The sequence below is a fragment of the Hippopotamus amphibius genome, chromosome 4 (genome assembly GCF_030028045.1).
Source record: "Hippopotamus amphibius kiboko isolate mHipAmp2 chromosome 4, mHipAmp2.hap2, whole genome shotgun sequence".
Classification (NCBI taxonomy): domain Eukaryota; kingdom Metazoa; phylum Chordata; class Mammalia; order Artiodactyla; family Hippopotamidae; genus Hippopotamus; species Hippopotamus amphibius.
Window position 1 is genome coordinate 127,533,597 of NC_080189.1, and position 16,679 is coordinate 127,550,275.

At 42.5% G+C, this 16,679-nt stretch overlaps 2 protein-coding genes across 8 annotated transcripts in view; one reads left to right on the forward strand and one right to left on the reverse strand.

Moving 5' to 3' along the window:
* The window catches only part of MCM10 (minichromosome maintenance 10 replication initiation factor), a 137,930-nt gene that overhangs the window by 31,706 nt on the left and 89,545 nt on the right, over nucleotides 1–16,679 (forward strand). For 6 of the 7 annotated variants that reach the window (XM_057731602.1, XM_057731609.1, XM_057731606.1 and 3 more), the window contains 2 exons: nucleotides 2,033–2,075; nucleotides 2,162–5,804. In XM_057731602.1, the coding sequence (XP_057587585.1) occupies nucleotides 2,033–2,075; nucleotides 2,162–2,245 (127 nt within the window). In that variant the 3' untranslated portion in view covers nucleotides 2,246–5,804. Of the gene's footprint in view, nucleotides 1–2,032; nucleotides 2,076–2,161; nucleotides 5,805–16,679 lie in introns of those variants that run through there. The other variant, XM_057731603.1, reaches the window with a different exon arrangement.
* LOC130851387 (proline-rich protein 13-like) lies at nucleotides 9,930–11,276 on the reverse strand. The gene has a single exon (XM_057731626.1). It carries the CDS (start codon nucleotides 11,233–11,235, stop codon nucleotides 10,804–10,806), a length of 432 nt encoding a protein of 143 aa, XP_057587609.1. The 5' UTR covers nucleotides 11,236–11,276; the 3' UTR covers nucleotides 9,930–10,803.

Consider the following 16,679-nt stretch of genomic DNA (forward strand, 5'->3'; position numbering starts at 1 on the left):
CTGCAAAGTTTGACGCTTAGTTAAAATTATTTTTTGTCTTAAATGATTTCCTTTCTGACCCTGGAGTTAATAATATACATGGGATTGATATTATCTTTGTTATTAATTTCTAACTTTATTGTGTTATTCTTGAAGGAGGTAATTTGTATGATGTTGATTCTTTGGAATTTAAGGCAATTTCACTGTCACCTTTTCACCAGGATATTCTCACTACCTTTGTGTTCGCTCATTTCATTTTGGTTGTTGTTTGTTTCCTGGAGACCAAACTTCACTCTCATCTCAAGTTTCTCCAAAGCTGATTTGGGGTGAGGGTTGGGGGTAGGGACCCCATACCCCATGCTGGTTCATCATCTTGTCAGGAGCTGGTTTGTGCATTTTTTTACAGTCTAGATTAGAATTGTTTTAAGTAGCTATTTGTATATTGATACTTGACTTCTCTCCAAAATATTGTAACAGCAAGAGCTTTTGTAAAACATTTGATTATCAGAGAAATGTATTCATTGAGGATAAGCAGTGAGTGCAACTCAAATGGAAGAACACGATGCGTTTCAGTCTCTAGGTGGCACTGTTATTTTTGTTAAGAACATCTGCTTTCTCTGGTCTTGCTCGTGTCGATTCTTAATCTAGAGCAGAAACGGGCAGATAGTAAAAGGCCATGGAGTAAATATATTAGGCAGGCCCTGTAGTCTGTTTCAGCACTCCTCAGCTTTGCTGTCATGGCAGCCGTAGTTGATACTCAAACAAATAGGATTGGCTGTGTTCAAAAAAACTTCACGAAAACTGTGGCAGGCTGGATTTGGCCCTTGTGTTATAATTGCCAACCCTTGTCAGTGAGTTGTGCGTAATATCATCATTGATCTGGTCGTAGGCCGTGAAAGTTCTCTCGATGGATATTGAACTGGTCTCTAGCTGGGGGAGGTGGTGGAGAGGCTCGGGGCTGAGTCCTCTGGCAGCTGACACTCAGGGCAGGAGTGGAGTCTAAGCCAGATGGGGAGGAAGGATGAGGCTGGTGAGGCAGCCCCTACAGCCCAGACCCTCTCAGATCCAAGACTGCTGGGAGACATAGTCCCATGACGTCACTGTATTTCTTTTCTATTTCTCTCTTCCCCAGAGTAAATCTTATAGAAAATAGAAAATAAGCTTTCCCCATAGTATCCCAATGCCTTCTCAGGATTGGATTCGCCTCCCACGTGAATGGGGACATGGTAGGTGAATCCAAAATGAGAACGAGAGTCTCTAGGCTCTTTGACTAAAGAGAGTGGAAATGTTTGGGCTGTGAAGAGATTTCCTTCTTGTTGTGTTGGTTTAACACCAAATTTAACATTGACTTTTTTTTAACAATTTTTTAAATTTTATTTTTTTAATTAATTAATTAATTTATTTATTTATTTTGGCTGTACCGGGTCTTAGTTGAGGTGTGTGGACTTCTTAGTTACGGCATGTGGGGATCTAGTTCCCTGACCAGGGATCGAACCCAGGCCTCCTGCGTTAGGAGTGTGGAGTCTTACCCACTGGACCACCAGAGAAGTCCCAACATTGACCTTTAAGTATAAATCAAGATATCACTGTCTTCCCTGTTCTTATAACTGGAAAAGGGGGAAGGATTGTTCAAACCAGAAAGAAGAGTAATCCTTTGTTAGCACGACCTTTTAGTTCCAGGAAAGGAGAAAGGGCAAGCCATAGGCTGCACGTAGCTGTAGGCTGGCTTCCTCAATCCGAGGGGCTTCCCAGTGACCATCATGAGAAACCAAGCTCGCACGCATCACCTGTAGTGTGTGTAGCCCTCTTATACCACCATCTGAAGTCCCTTCTCTGAAGTATCTAGCTTATTGCCGAGTTGAAGACCATCTCTCAAATCATTGGAGTGTGTATTTTCAGTAGCAGTAGAGTGTAGCCTGGAATATGAATGTCACCTTGATCAGCTTCTGCTTAAATGGGGGAGATCTTCCCCCCCAGTGCAGGGACACTGTTATCTTCATGTATGTGGGCCTATAACTGCACCACTGAGTCAATCCCATCTTCTCTGTTTCAGTAATTGTGGCCTCTTCAAGTGGGAACGAGACGGAATGTTAAAGGTATGTCATCTGCAAGGTGAGGGGTTTTAGTGACCCTTGCAAATAATGTTGACCCATTTCTTACTAAACTCTTTTTATTTTTCTAGGAAAAGACAGGTCCAAAGATAGGAGGAGAAACCCTGTTACCAAGAGGAGAAGAACATGCCAAATTTCTGAATAGCCTTATATAGCCCCGACTTCAAACAGGTACCCACAGCCTACGTTGCTTTTTGTGGTTCTGGAAAAGCAGAGCATTGGCTCTGAGTTGCCAGTGTTCCTGGTTGACACAGTCAGGATGAATCCTTGTTAAACCTGCAACGTTGTCTTCTTCCTTGGTTGTGTTGGTTTAACATCAAATTTAATATTGACCTTTAAGTGGAAAATAAAGATCGCATTGTCTTCCCTAATCTCACTACTGATGGCAGAATTCACACAATTTTTATGCCCCCAAACTGGGAGGTAGATCAAGAGTTGTGTTTCTCTCGCTTGGGTTATAGAGTATGCAGTGTCACTTCTTAATTACACTGAGGTTCTGATATTTATGTGGACACCCAGAGGCAAAAGAATGAATTTACCTCAGGTAACCTGCCTGACTTCTGGGCTTCAGTTTCCTCATCTGTAAAATGTGGAAGATTGGACTAAATGATCTTGAAATGTGTCTTTGAGCACGCAAAGTCTAAAAATAATGTAATGTTTTGCGATCTAGAAAATTATGACCACCGCCCTTGATATAGTCTTGCTGTATTGATATTAAAAGCCGGGTTCCTTCTGATTCTACTGTTACCTCTATTTTGTTGTTGGAAATCAAGTTACTGACCCACTTGGCCTTTTAATTCATATTTATATGGTCTCTGTGCCCTTACAATATCATGGAGCTCTGTAGTGGAAATGCCTAAAATCTCATCATTTTAAAATGTGGCTTTATTTAAATATGGTTTAAAGAAACTTTGAAACCTCTAACCAAAACAAATGTAAAATTTGAGAAGCCATGAAGCCCGATTGGAAAACAGAAACCTCCCACAACAATCCTGTGGAGTTTGGGATGTGCAGATATGCTTTATACCCACTAAGAATTATAGGTCAGGGATCACCATGTGATGGAGGGGGAGGGGCAGCCTGGGACTTGTGATTACGCCCGAGTCTCGGCTCTTCCGCTCCCTGATTCTGTGACCGCGGCCAAGGCTCGGGGCTAAGTGCTGCAAAATGAAAGCGATGATGTCTTGGTGGCGCGGACTCACGTGAGATGGCTCATGCGTGCAAGGGCGCAGGAGGTGCCCCTTTCATTGTTTATGAGAGAAATGGCGCTTCCCAGGTAAGAGCACAGAGACGCAAAAAAGCAGGCCTTGAAAAGAGCATTTTGGTTGCGGGTCAGGGAGGTGCTGTTGCAGGTGAAGCTGGGGAAGCAGGTGGTGGCAGGCCTTGAACTTTGCAGGGCCTCCTTGGCTGTGGTGAGGACGTGGGTCTTGATCCTGTGTGTATTGGGACCCACCAGAGGGCTTTAAGCAGGGGGTTCTGTAAGATCACTCAGCTGCCACGGGGAGAATGAGGCGGGGGCGGGGGTGCTAAAGGCAGAAAGATGCTGACATATTGCAGCACTCGAGGGAAGGGAGTGGCAGCCTGGACGGAAGGGTGATGATGGAGGTGGACAGTGGTGGATGGTCTTAAAGGAACAGATTGTGCTGGAGAGGGAGTCCAGGGTAACGTTCTGGGTTAGGTAACTAACTGCGTGGATGTTGAGAGGAAACTCTGAAGGGGTGGGAGACAGATAGCCCAGACGTTCAGATGCACTAGGCTCCCCACCCAGGGAAGATCACAGCGGCGTCAGGAAGCAACTCTGGGGCAGCTTGGCCCCCAGGGCAAGACCTCTACAGTCTAAGGTTCTCCCGGAGGTTGCTAAGGGCACATGCGAATGTGGACTATAGCCACCATTTTGTACAAACATTAGGTGCAAAAAAGAAAAAAGAAAAAAGATCACATTGTATATACACAATCTTTTTCATTTGTATTATATAGTGAGCATTTCCACATTTCATTAAAAAGTCTTTGAGCAAAATTTAAAAAACAAAAAAAATCAGGTGCTCAGTGAGCTTCTAAAGAAATAGCAATTTTATGAGGACCAAGAGCCAGAAGAATGAGGCCAGCATTCCAAATACGGCCAGCATTCCAAATACGGCAGGATGGGGTTTCACTGGATCAGCTCTGTCTTATCTGTCCTAAAGCCAACTCAGAGGTGCCCATAAGGTCTCGGGTCCTTGCCTTGAACCAGCCAGGCTTTAGAGTCACTGCAGGAATCAGAGTATGTGACTCTGGCAGGGTCACCAGCAGAAGAATAGATGCGGAGGTGAATGTTGCTCATGGAAGATCCTTTCCAGGCCATTCCTCAAACACAGCTCAGTGTTTATGGGTGAAATGATAAAAATGTCAAGGATTGCCTTTCAAAGAATAAAATGATGGAAGGTGGCAGTGGTGGTTTCGGTGAACCAAAGGTGGCCGAGTTACTAATTGTTAAAGCCAGGTCATGGGTACACCGAGACTGGTGCTCATCTCTGTATTGTCACGTGTGTTGTAAAATGTCATTATGAAAAGTGAAAAAACAAGATAAGCAGCTCGAGCTTGCCTTCTCCGTGATGCCTGCCCAGTATCCCTGGGAGCAGCTGACATGACTTCCTTGAGGTTGTTGCTGTATTTTGAACATTGCTCTGGCAGGGAACTTACAGTAATGGGTTTGTTTGTCCTCGTCACCTGCTAGCTTGTATATTTTAGTGTGGTTCAATTTCCAGGTGCCAAACACAGTGCTGCCCTGCTGGTGCTCGGTGAGCGTTGGGTGGTTGGAGGGATTTTAAAAATTGTGAATACAAGGAACTTAATAAATGTTTTCTGAATTGTTAACAAACAAACAAACAAAAGAATTATAGCTCAAACCTCATGCAGGTTACCACCAGAAAATTCCATTTAGGAGAGTCCTCTGCCTGGGCAACCTGATTTTCGAATACTGTATGACCCAAGTGAATGCCACATAAAGATTGGGTCAATTGATAGGATTATTATATTGGGATTTAAATTCTAGCTAGAAATAATTTAGGTTACCCCCAAGATGGTATTATAGTAGGAACATGACACTTACAGGAGGTGGTTGTGGGAGATAGTTGATTTAGGTTTTCAAGAGACAGAAATAAATTTCACATGCCTTGGATTTCATCAAAGTTTGGTCTTTGTGGGTAGAAGCTGCTGTGTCTGACGCTTGTGTTCTTCTTAAGCTCACATCCTTACAGCTATATATTTAGGAGTATTTTACTTTCCAGGAAGTGTGTATGCGTGTTTGTTTTTCTTTAATTTTTAACTAACAGAGAAAATGTTGAAGTCTCAAAAAGAACCAAAAGCACTTGAAATTCTGGTTTTTTTGATGGCTCATTTCGAGTAGGTGTGTTTCTCCCATAAACTTAAAACAGAGCTGTGGACCTGAAGTAGCTCACAGCTGAGCAGCTGCCTGGACACTGAACTCCAGGTTACTCTTTGAGGAGCCTCTTCCTATATAAGAAACTTGTTCCTGTTTGAACCGAGGATGTTGTCAGAGTCCAGATTCACTTGTATATTGTGTATAAGTTGTGCAGTAACATTTTTATAAAGGTTAATTGGTAAGCTGAATCTAGATGCCCTCTGTTTTTAAACTTAATTTTTAAATTTTGAATGATTAAAAATAAAATCAAGTTACTTCTCAGTTACTCTAGGTGTTGGGGGGCTTCCACTGGGGGTGCCGTGTGTGGGGGGGTGGGGGTTAGAATACTCAGGGATGAGAAGGGATGGGTGGGCTGGAGGGGGCACTTGTTTGCATTGAAAATGTGATTCATCATGAGGCCAGTCTTTACTCCTACCACCTTCTTTATCAACATGTATTAAATGTTTTCAGAATCCAAAATGTGTGTTTAATTTTTTCTTACACTCTCTTCGGCAACATAGGAATTATTGTATAATCACGGGCCATCAAAGCAGGGTAAGTACACAGTGGTCTAAGCACACAAAAACTGGCTATGTCCTTCATGGTTGATCACACTGTTCTGGTCATCACAATAGATTTTTTTTTTCTATGCCTTTTTCTTTTCTTTCTTCTTCTTGTTTGTTTGTTTGTTTAATGGGGGGGGGGGGGCGGCATGCCACGTGGCTTGCCGGATCTCTAACTACTAGGCTACCAGGGAATTCCCTATGCCTTTTTCTGTTTAGAGGAAATAAGTGGCTTTTTAAAGAAAATCATCTTTCTCTTGTGTTTTGTTAAACTATACTTTCTCTTTCCAAACAACGAAAGGAAAATGAACTAGTGTAGAAAACAATGAAAACAATAGCAAATAAGAAGCTTCCGAATGGTTGGTGTGCAGTTGTCCCCAAGGGGAACTTAAAACATTTAAAGTTTTCACTTAAAAATTTTCCAGTTTTCAACTTTTAAAAACATTACAAGCTGATGTATCGCAAAGTTGACAGGCAGTGATTGAATGAATTGAGTTTTTGTGTAAAAGTTGATGATAGAAGTAAAGCTTGATGTTTTTAAGAAATTAAATGTCTGACAACATTAATTTTTTAAAATCAGGAGAGTAAGTTGTCACTGATAGCAGCCCATCAGAGCCTCTGCTCTTACAGGTAGAGCAGACACCTCAGTTGCCATGGGGAGAGATTTGAAAGCAGTACTGCCCACAAGGAGGATGACTGGCCCCCAAAATGAAATTTTGTATTTGCCAATGGTGAAGAAAGAAATGGTGATGTATCTAAAGAAAATAACAGAGAGGCACAAAAGGTGGAAGAAATCAGTTGGCTTAAGTTGACAGCAGTTTGTGAAAAAGCTGTGGAATTTTTGAATATTAAAGAAAGCCAAGAATGCAGCCACACAGCTGAACTGTCCAGATCAAGATGGGGAAGAGGCCTGCATTTCCTGCACAGTCAGATCACGTATCCAATAAAATTGACCTGCATTTTGAATAAAAGCCAGACACCGGTAATCGAGGTGGTGAAAACTCAAAGCCATTTCATCCAAGAAAGGAAGAAAGAACTAGAAATATATAAACAGTGGATTTTTGTTATTCACAGTCATTATGTTTCTCACAGTCACCAGTGGAACTAGCAGATACCTAATCGCTGCTCGTAGGCGAAATACAGGCTTAGGTTCCCTCAAACCCCTGGTCACATCTTCACCAGATGAATACATTACCTTGTATTTTCTGTGTTTGTTTAAAGACACCTTATATAATATATATTGTCGATTCATTAATGTGACACAGCCAACAGCACTGTGACTCATGACCGAACAAAGCTGATCTCAGTACACTCGTTTTCTCCGGATGGTGTATCCCAACCTTCCTGCCCTCAGGAGTGCTTCAGCATTATGCTTGGCCATTTTCAACAGCAAAAGCACCCCCAAAAAAGCACAAACGTGACGAATATGGCATGAAAAGGACATCTTTTTACAGTATCAGAGCTGAAACCAGCAGAAGTATTGTTTTGTTTGACCTCAGCTGGGAACAACTCAGATTTCTCATTGGTCCACACATGTGCATGTCCATAAGTGACCACAAAAAACACCACAGGAATTGCTTTTGGAGTTATAAATAAATTTTAGCAATTAGGTGAATTCGGAAATACACGGAATTCACAAATAATGAGGAGCAACTGTGTAACACTTCCCAAAACAGGGCCAGGTTGGGAGTGTCCTTGTTTTGCAGATTAGAAAAAATTAAGTGATTTGAAAGTATGGGTTGAAACCAGGATTGCAACCAAGTCTGCGGTAATGTTGCTCGAGCAGAGACTTCTCTATTGGTATTTTTTTAAGTCAACTTTATTAAGGGCTAAATTTCACACAGCAAAAGGCATACACCATAAGTGTACGGTTGAGGTAAATATTACCCCCATATAACCACCATCACAAGTAAGATAGGGAGCATTCCCATCACCCCAAAAGGTTGCCTCTGCCACGTCCCAGCCAGGCCACAGCCCAGTTTTCATCCATCACTGATCTCTTTTCCATCATTGGTCTGTTTAGATCTGTTTTTTCTAGAGTTTCATATAAATGGAATCATACAGAATGTACTCTTACACTTCACTCAGCATATTTTGAAATAAACCCATGTTGTTGCCTGTGTCCGTAGATCATTTTCTGTTATCGCGTATTTCAACTGCATGCGTATGTCACTATTCACCTGTAGGTGGAAATTTTAGGTTGGCCTGTTTCCACTTTGGGCTGATATAAATAAAGCCATTAGCAACATTCAGTTATAAGTCTTTCTATGAATATGTTTTTGTTTCTCTTCAGTAAGTATCTAGGAGTGGGATTTCTGGTAAGTGTTTGGCGTCATAAGAAACTGCTGAACTATTTTCCAAAGTAGTCTTTTACATATCCACTAAAGATGCATGAGGGTTCCATTTGCTCCACATCCTCACCGATACTTGGTATTGTCAGTCTTTTCAAGTTTAGCCCTTCTGATGGGTGTATGATGGTATCTCATTGTGGTTTTAATTTGCATTTCCCTCATGACATATTTTCCTGTGCAATTGGCCATTTGTGTATCTGTACTTATTTACTGGGTCAAGTCGTAAGAATTCTTTCTGTGTTTTGGATACAGTTGCTTTTCTTTTTTTCTTTTTTTTTTTTTTTTTTTTAAGCATTTATTTCAGATAACTCACCCCAGGGACAAGTCATAGATGCAATCCAGCCAACTAAAAACATTCCTTCCCTGTTCAAGCCCCACACTCAATCCCCAAGCCCTGTGGGTTCCACCTCAGAAATACCTCTCAAGTCCCCTCCTTCCTCTAGACCCATCTAGAGCCTCATTTCCTGCTTTCAGGCTCCTGTATGGTTATCTCAGGCTCAGGAAATCCTTAACTTTCATCCTATGCCTTTTTACAATTCTGTGCCTCTGCAAAACTGCTTCTTCTGCCTGAAATCCACTGGGTTAAACGCACAGACACAAGAGCCACACTGCCTGAGTTCGAATCCTGACTGAAGTTTTCTTCTTCCACAAAATGGAAGCAGCAGTACCTACCTAATAGAGTTGCTGGGAAGATTAACACAAGTTATAAATGTAAAGCGCTTAGCGCCTGGCACATAAATGCTCAGTGTTAGCTGATGTTATTTACCAACAGGGAAACTCCTACACATCCTGAGGCCCAGCCAGGACCTCACTCTTTTCTCATTGGCACTGTCACTCCTTCCTTTGCTCCTCCACTGCTTGATCCCTGTCTCTGTTGTGGTCCCTTTTACTGTATTATAATAGCCTATTCACACATCCATCTGCTCCCATAGCTCTTGTAGGCCATGAAGGGCGGGAACTATCTTATTCATCCTTGTATCTTCAGCACCTGAAACACAGTATTTCCTCAATAATTACTTTTCCAGGGCATCTAGCCCCACTGGGATACCTGTGATTCCCAAATATGCTATGGAGCTTTAGATCCTGTACCTAAGCACATGCCTTTCCCAGCCCTTCTCTGCCATCCACTTAATAAATCTATTCTTTCATTTTTTTCTACTCATGTTTCTCCACTCAAGGTCATTTTTCCTGTTAAGTCATCTTTGAGTCCTCCTTCCCTTGCTAGTTATTTCCAGGTTTATATCTCTGGAACTTTATAGTATCTATCTTTATTAGTCAGTTCTCTTAGATGTCTTTTTCCTCTACTCGACAGATCTTTGAAAACCTGATGTGTAATACCATGTAAGGCATTCAGTAAACCAGTGGCCCTCAATTCTAGCTGTGCATCAGAAATCACCCCCCATTTTTTAAAAACACTGATTTGCAGGGCCCCATCCTTAAAGACTTTTATCAAGAGTCTTTCAGGCAAAGCCCTAAATCACTCTCTGATAGCTGATGGGCAGCCAGAGTTGAGAACCTTGGTAGCAGATAACGAAAACTTATCCTTAAGACCTATATCCATTCATCAAATGGAAGACATCAAAGATTCATTTCACTAAGCCTGAACCAATTCTGAAGGATCCTCCCCGTAGAGACATATAGGGACAGTAGGGTGTCTTCCTGATGACGCTCTGGTTCCTTACCATATAACTGATACACTTTAAAGGGTCTGTGAAAGGGCAGCAAAAGTAGCAGAATGTGCTAGACCCAACCACGGTAATGGCACAGGTGAACAGAGTCCAGGAGAAACAGCTTTATTTTGAGAGTTGGAGAGTGAGAGGAAGACCTGAGATAGCATACTAAGCTAAGGAGCAGAGATTAGTTTCCAAAATGGCAGTCAGAGCTCATCAACCAAATGGACTCCATTTCCCAGCAGCCTTGCAGGGAGTGCAATCAATAAAAGGCCTGCTGGGAAATGTTTATTTGCCACTAAATCACCCAAGCGTGCCACAATTACAAGAAAGGTACAGGTCACTTTTTTCTTTCCATAACTAAATTTCCACAGCATCTCCCCAATCATAAGTATTAAAAAACAAAGTAAAAAATCACATGTTACAGATCTTAGACTTGTCTTCAGCATTTAGTTCAAATCTCCATCTTCAAAAAATAGTTCTCCTGCAAAACCCATCAGCTAAAAGTTCTATCCAAGCAGTGAAAAGACGGCCTTTGTTAGCTGATGGCAATTCTTTTCTCATTTTCCCTAGCCAGTTAGGGTTTATCAGCAGAGTGAGGCTTAGATTGCAGGGGTGGTGGCGGGAGAGGGACACGGGGGCTATATTTCCCCCAGTACAAGATGGCATCTGAAGCTTGATGGGAGAGCAGAACTGGAGAGACTTGAGGGAAGGGTCCAGGCCCTGTATTCAATCAGAGTCACTGCTGGAAGAGGAGGAGGAGGAGGAGGAGGAATGCTTGCCATGCTTGTGGTGTTTCTGCTTCTTTTTATGAGCTTTCTTCATTTTCTTCTGCATCTTCTTGTCAATCACTATTCCTGGTCCTACCATGCCAGGAGTCAATGGATTTACAGGACGCATGCCAGGGGCAGGTGGTGGGTATGGAGGAGGGTAGGGACCTGAGGGTTGGCATCCTGGATACCCTGGTTGTGGCACAGGATAACAGGGCCCACAAGGGGGAAAGGCTGGATTCCCCTGGGGTGCTCCTGGGGGAGTCGGAAAGGGGCCTGGAGGACAGACAGGGTTGGCCGGTGGTGGATGGGCAGGATTGCAACCTCCAGGGTACCTGACATTAGGCGGGTGTGGATATGGCCCTTGATGCCCGGCATTGGGATTCCACATGTTCGGGTGTTTCCTCCAGCCTTTACACCACTGCCTAGGCAGACGCCTTCTTCCAAGCCTACAGTTGCTTTTTGTGGATGCATGTGTGGTGAATATTTTCTACTAGTTTGTGGCTTGCCTTTTCATTTTTTTTTTTAACAGTGTCTTCCAAAGAGCATTTTTGTCATTTTGGTGGAGCCCATTTTATCACTTTCTTTTATGGTTTATGTGGTTTTTATTCTAGCTAGGAAATCTTTACCTGCCTTAAGATCATAAAGATTTTCTTACAGAATTTTTCTAATACAGTTTTAGCTTTTACTATTAGGTCTGTGATCCATTTCAAATTAATTTCTGTTTAAGTTGTGAGGTAAGGATTGTGAGTCGTTGTTTTCCAAATGGGCATTCAGTTGTTACAGCAGCACTCCGTGAAAAGATTATAATTTCCTCAGTGAATTATTTTCACTCCTTTACCAAAAATCAGTTGACCATACATTTTGGGGTCTTCTGGACTTAGTTCTGTTAAATTAATCTGTATGTCATTCCTATGCAAGTACCACACTGTCTTAATTACTGTAGTTATATAGTAAGTCTTAGAACCACGTAGTATTAGTCCTCCAGCTCTGTTCTTTTTAAAATTTGTTTTGGTAATTCTAGGTCCTTTGCATTTTGGTGTAAATATTTGAATCAGCTTATGAATTTTATACCCCCAAAACCCTGCTGAAATTTTTATTAGGATTGTGTTTAATCTATAATATTAAGATTTTCTATCTATGAATATAATATGTCTCTCCATTTATTTGGGTCTTTAATTTTCTCAGCAATGTTTAGTGGTTTCAGTGTATGGATCATATACATATTTTGTCTTTTTAAATAGTTTTGATGGTGTCATAAGTGGTATTTTTTTCATTTTTAATTTCCAGTTATTCTGCATACATGCTAGTATACAGAAATACAATGCTTATTTGTCTATTGGCCTTGTATCCTGGGATCATGCCAAACTTACATACTAGTATAGCAGCTTTTTCGTAGATTCCTTGGGATTTTCATATGGGATCTTGTTACCTGAGAAGTTTTAACATTTCATTTCCTGTTTGTATGACTGTTTTTTCTTGTTCCCAGGCTGAGAAGGAAAGCATTTTCCTTCACCATTAAGTATCAAGGAAGTATTTTGAATAAGATTGGACAAGATCTATAAATAATGGTGTGGTTTTTGTTTGTCTTCTCTTATATTCCATGGAGTGATGTTACCATTGAGCATTAGTGGGCTTGGCCTTGAGAAGAGGAAGTGTATTCAAATTCTGGGCTGAGTACATTTTCAGGTGGTGATGCCGACTTTCTTACATAATTATTAATCATGCCAAGACAAAAGTAGTGTCCAATTGTGTGTCATTCATGCACTTTGAGTTAAAGGTACAAGAAAAGCTGTCTTCAGTGACTTACTAAAGGAATGTAATATTCCCTTTTTTCAACAGTGATTTCAAGGGACCAAGCTAACATTATATGTGGGTTTTTTATCATCTAAATCCACTTACAAAATATAAAATATCTTGCGCCTTGGTACCACAGTTCTGTGCTGGATGCATGGTAAACAACCAAGCATGAGGTAATAAAATCATATGCAAAGGCTCCCGGACCTCACTGCCTCATTAAGATGCTGTCATTTTATTTAGAAAGTTTTTAACACTAAATGATTCAGACTCACTAGTATGTTATTTGAGACTGATTATTACAGAGTCTAAATTAATGAGAAATTATCTAGAAAAATATTTTTCACTTTCACTTTACCTATTAAATCAGTGAGGTATGTCCCCTCAAACGTTGCCATTCCCACAGGAAGCTTTTTTTTTCCAGAAGGCTTTTATGAAAATTGCTTAACTGTAAATTAACCACAAATTTTTTAATGGTAGAAAGTTAGTTTAATATGTCAAGTAGGCATCACTCATCAAAAATTAATTTTAAAGTTTAAAAATAAAAATGGAAAAGAAGTACAGCTGGATACTTAGATGTGCACAGGTCACTTGAAGGGTGCTCCAGACTTGGGGATGATGGTTTTCTTTGCGAGACAGGGAAAGGATACTGAATTCTTTTTTGTCCTGTGAAAAATTTATATCATGTGTATACATTACCTATTCATATTTTAATTAGAAAAATAAAAATAATGTGGAAAGTGGACAAAACTGTATCTAAAGTGTCATTGAAAATCACAGAGTATACCAAAGTTACATTTGTGAACTAGAATATCCATACTTTACCAATTTGCTTTTGGACAAATCCCTTAAGAGCTTTTAAATTATGAAAAACTTGCCAAAGAATTAAGAACATAATTGGTTGAAAAGGAATTAGAAATGAAAAAAAGCATATGACATTTTTTTTTTTTTTAATTTTTAAATCATTTTGGATCTCAGGAAAATTACCACCTCCTTCCAAAAATCTAAATAAACAAAGGCACATGGTAAGTTACAGAATCTCCCCTGGAGCACATACACTCTCAAAAAAAAAAAAAAAAATAGAATGACAACATGCAAAACTAGTGGGAAAAGCATTTTCACCAATTCATCCTTTGGCAAAATTTGTTTTCAGCTACATACCTGGGACCCGTAAAGGACTTGGGGATAGTAAGGAAACAGCAGAAAAGAGGTAGAAGAATGTCCCAAAGGCCATCCTTTTGACAAGGCCAGTCTCTGAAAATACAGATCCTCCGTTACTAATTCCTATGAAACTCAGCTGCCCAGATTCTGGTCATGTTTCCTTTGGCATCCTTCTCCCTGCCCAGGAAATGGCTGCGATTGACTTTGAATGAAGGAATTCTAAAATCCTGAGGTATAATGGTGGCCTTGTTAAGGTTGGGGTAGAACGAGGTAATAGAATTCTTCTTTCTGCCAGAATTCTTTATCTAGAGCTGACGTGCAAAGCCTGGCTATCAAACAGACAAGGAGAGGCTGTTTTTTTCTTTTAAACTGGCTGCTCACCCAGACCATTCTTGGTGTTTGACATCTGTATGGCCCCAGCGTTCCCTTCTGTGTAAGCAGCAGGCTTTTTGAGCCAGTTGGCTGCAAAGTGTGGCCTTGAGTCAGACTCCATCAGCCACCAGGCACCTGGCTGCCGGCTCTCCTGCCAGAGGCGTTGGGTGTGTAATTGTCACAATATGAGCCAGACCGTGGCTCCTCTTGTTTCCTGGCTGATGTGAGAGAGCAGTGCTTTGCCTTTTCTTTGTCATACATCTGGGTGTGTGAAAACACACGCACACCCTCGTAAGTTCGGGTTAGCAACCTAAAGGGTCAGGGACTGGGTCTGCTGGCGTGGCGTCTGGCTCCTGGTCAACCGAGAGGGTGTTTCGTGTGGGTGGAGCACAGGTCCACCTGGATCGCCGGCCCAGCAGCCGGCAGCCCTGACTCGGGACCTGAGCTAGCAGTCAGCAGAGCTTGCACCTGCCCCACGAGAACCCCATCTCTCGCTGCCCTGGGTAACTGAGCTGAGGAGATTCTTTGTGGTTCCTACATGCCTGTTACCAAGAACTCCTAATCCATGTGTGGGCCGGGTACCACCAGGAGCCCCACCCCCGAGAGCACAGACCTGGCCCGTTTGCTAAGGTTCTCTGCTCTACTTTCGAGGGTGCGGTAGGAAGCAGGTGGGATGCGTGTGAGTCTCCTGCCCTGTAGTTCAGAGAGGATCATCTCTGACCTTTGTTCTCAAGCCAGCTGATTTCTCCAGTGTAGACCAGAGATGGCAGAGGTGGAGGACAAACAGCAGAACTCCGTTTCGGTCTGTTTAGATTTATGCTCCAAAACTTTGAAATGCTCGTTCCTCCCAAATAGGAGAGTGAGTCAGAAATTATCCGCACCCCGGTTATATTAAAACTTCTGTAAATTCTACAGCCAGAGTGCTGATAATTTTGGACTTGCCCTCCTAATTTCAATCTTATCAGGCAATAAGAGAAAACAGTAATGAAATATCGAGGCATCTGCAGAGCTTTTATTTCATGCCAGTTTCTTCCACTGCTGTCACCTTCAAATCTGAAGCTCCTGGTACTTGCGGTGAGAGCTGTGGGGAGCAGCAGGCTTCCTAAAGAGCCTGTCGGTTGAAAACAGGCCCAAAGGCAGGGAGGTGGCTGGTGGGAACATGCAGATTGTGTAGGTGGGGTGTTCACTGATAACCTGGTTTCGGATATAGTGCTGACTGTACAGGAGGTGGTTTGAAATGCGCATGATTGCTTGATCACTAGAATGCTTTTAAAGGTTTTGTCCCAGTCTTTTAAAAAATTACTTTGCATTCATTGCAGAGTGTCCACATCTAATTAATTGTTCCACCTCTGATGGGGTATTTTACTACATTTGAGCAGCTTTTCTTCAAAACAAAGCTGCCCTATACTGCCTTGGAAACCCAACCTCCAAAGCAGGCTGGACCAGCCAGCCTGGGACCCAAGTCAAGGGGGAAGCAGAGGGCCCAGGGGTGGGGCAGGGAGATGGCCAGGAGTGGATGCTTATTCTTCATCTAGGGTCCTCTTTAACATTGAGAGCTGACCCCCACAGAGGTGTCCGCTTATGTTGTTCTTGAGTTTTCTGCATTCTTCGTGTGGAACGGAAGGCAGTTGGGAGCAAGACAGGAAGTAGCCTACTGTAGAGTCTGGGGCAGGAAGGCAGAGCCCTTGGGACAGAAGAAAGGGCACTGCTATGGGCTGGATTGTTTCCCCTAAAAGATATGCAGAAGTATAACCCCTGAGACCTGTGCGTGTTGACCTTATGTAGAAGTGGGGTCTCTGCAGATGTAATCAAGTTAGTGAGGCTGGTAGGGTGGGCCCTTAACTCAGTGACTGGTGTCCTTATAAGAAGAGAAGAGACAGACACACAGGGAAGATGTGGAGACCTGGGGAGAAAGGCTGAGTGACAGCGGAGGCAGTGACTAGAGTGACGCTGCCACAGCCACGGAACAGCTAAGCCCCCAGAAGCTGGAAGAGGCAAGGGAGGGCCCTCCCCTGGAGCCTTAGGAGGGAATGTAGCCCTGCCAACACCTTGATTTCAGACTTGCAGCCTCCAGAACTGTGAGGGAATAAATGTACATTGTTTTAAGCCTCCTGGTTTCTGGCACTTTGTTATGGCAGCTCTAGCAAAGTAACACTACGAAGAAAAAGGAGATGATACTAAAACTGAACCTTATCTGCTGTCTAGTTCTGGTTACACCTGGCCTCACTGCGGCTCTGGCCTCTGAGTGATGCCATTAAGAAACCACCGTTGAACCTTAAGTCTCTTTTCAGAGATGTGAGAAGGCCCTGGGCTCAGAGGATGGGTTTTACCCAAACAATTGCAGTAGCAGGTCCCTGCCAGTCATGTGACTGCTGAGACAGGCTGTGGAAATAGTGAGCAGTGCTCCTGAGTCCAAGCTTCCTGATGCCCGCGTCGGTGAGAGTCCCACTGTCAGCTGGGGGGTGGGGGGGACAAGTTGGTGCTGCTCAGTGAGATTTGAGAAGA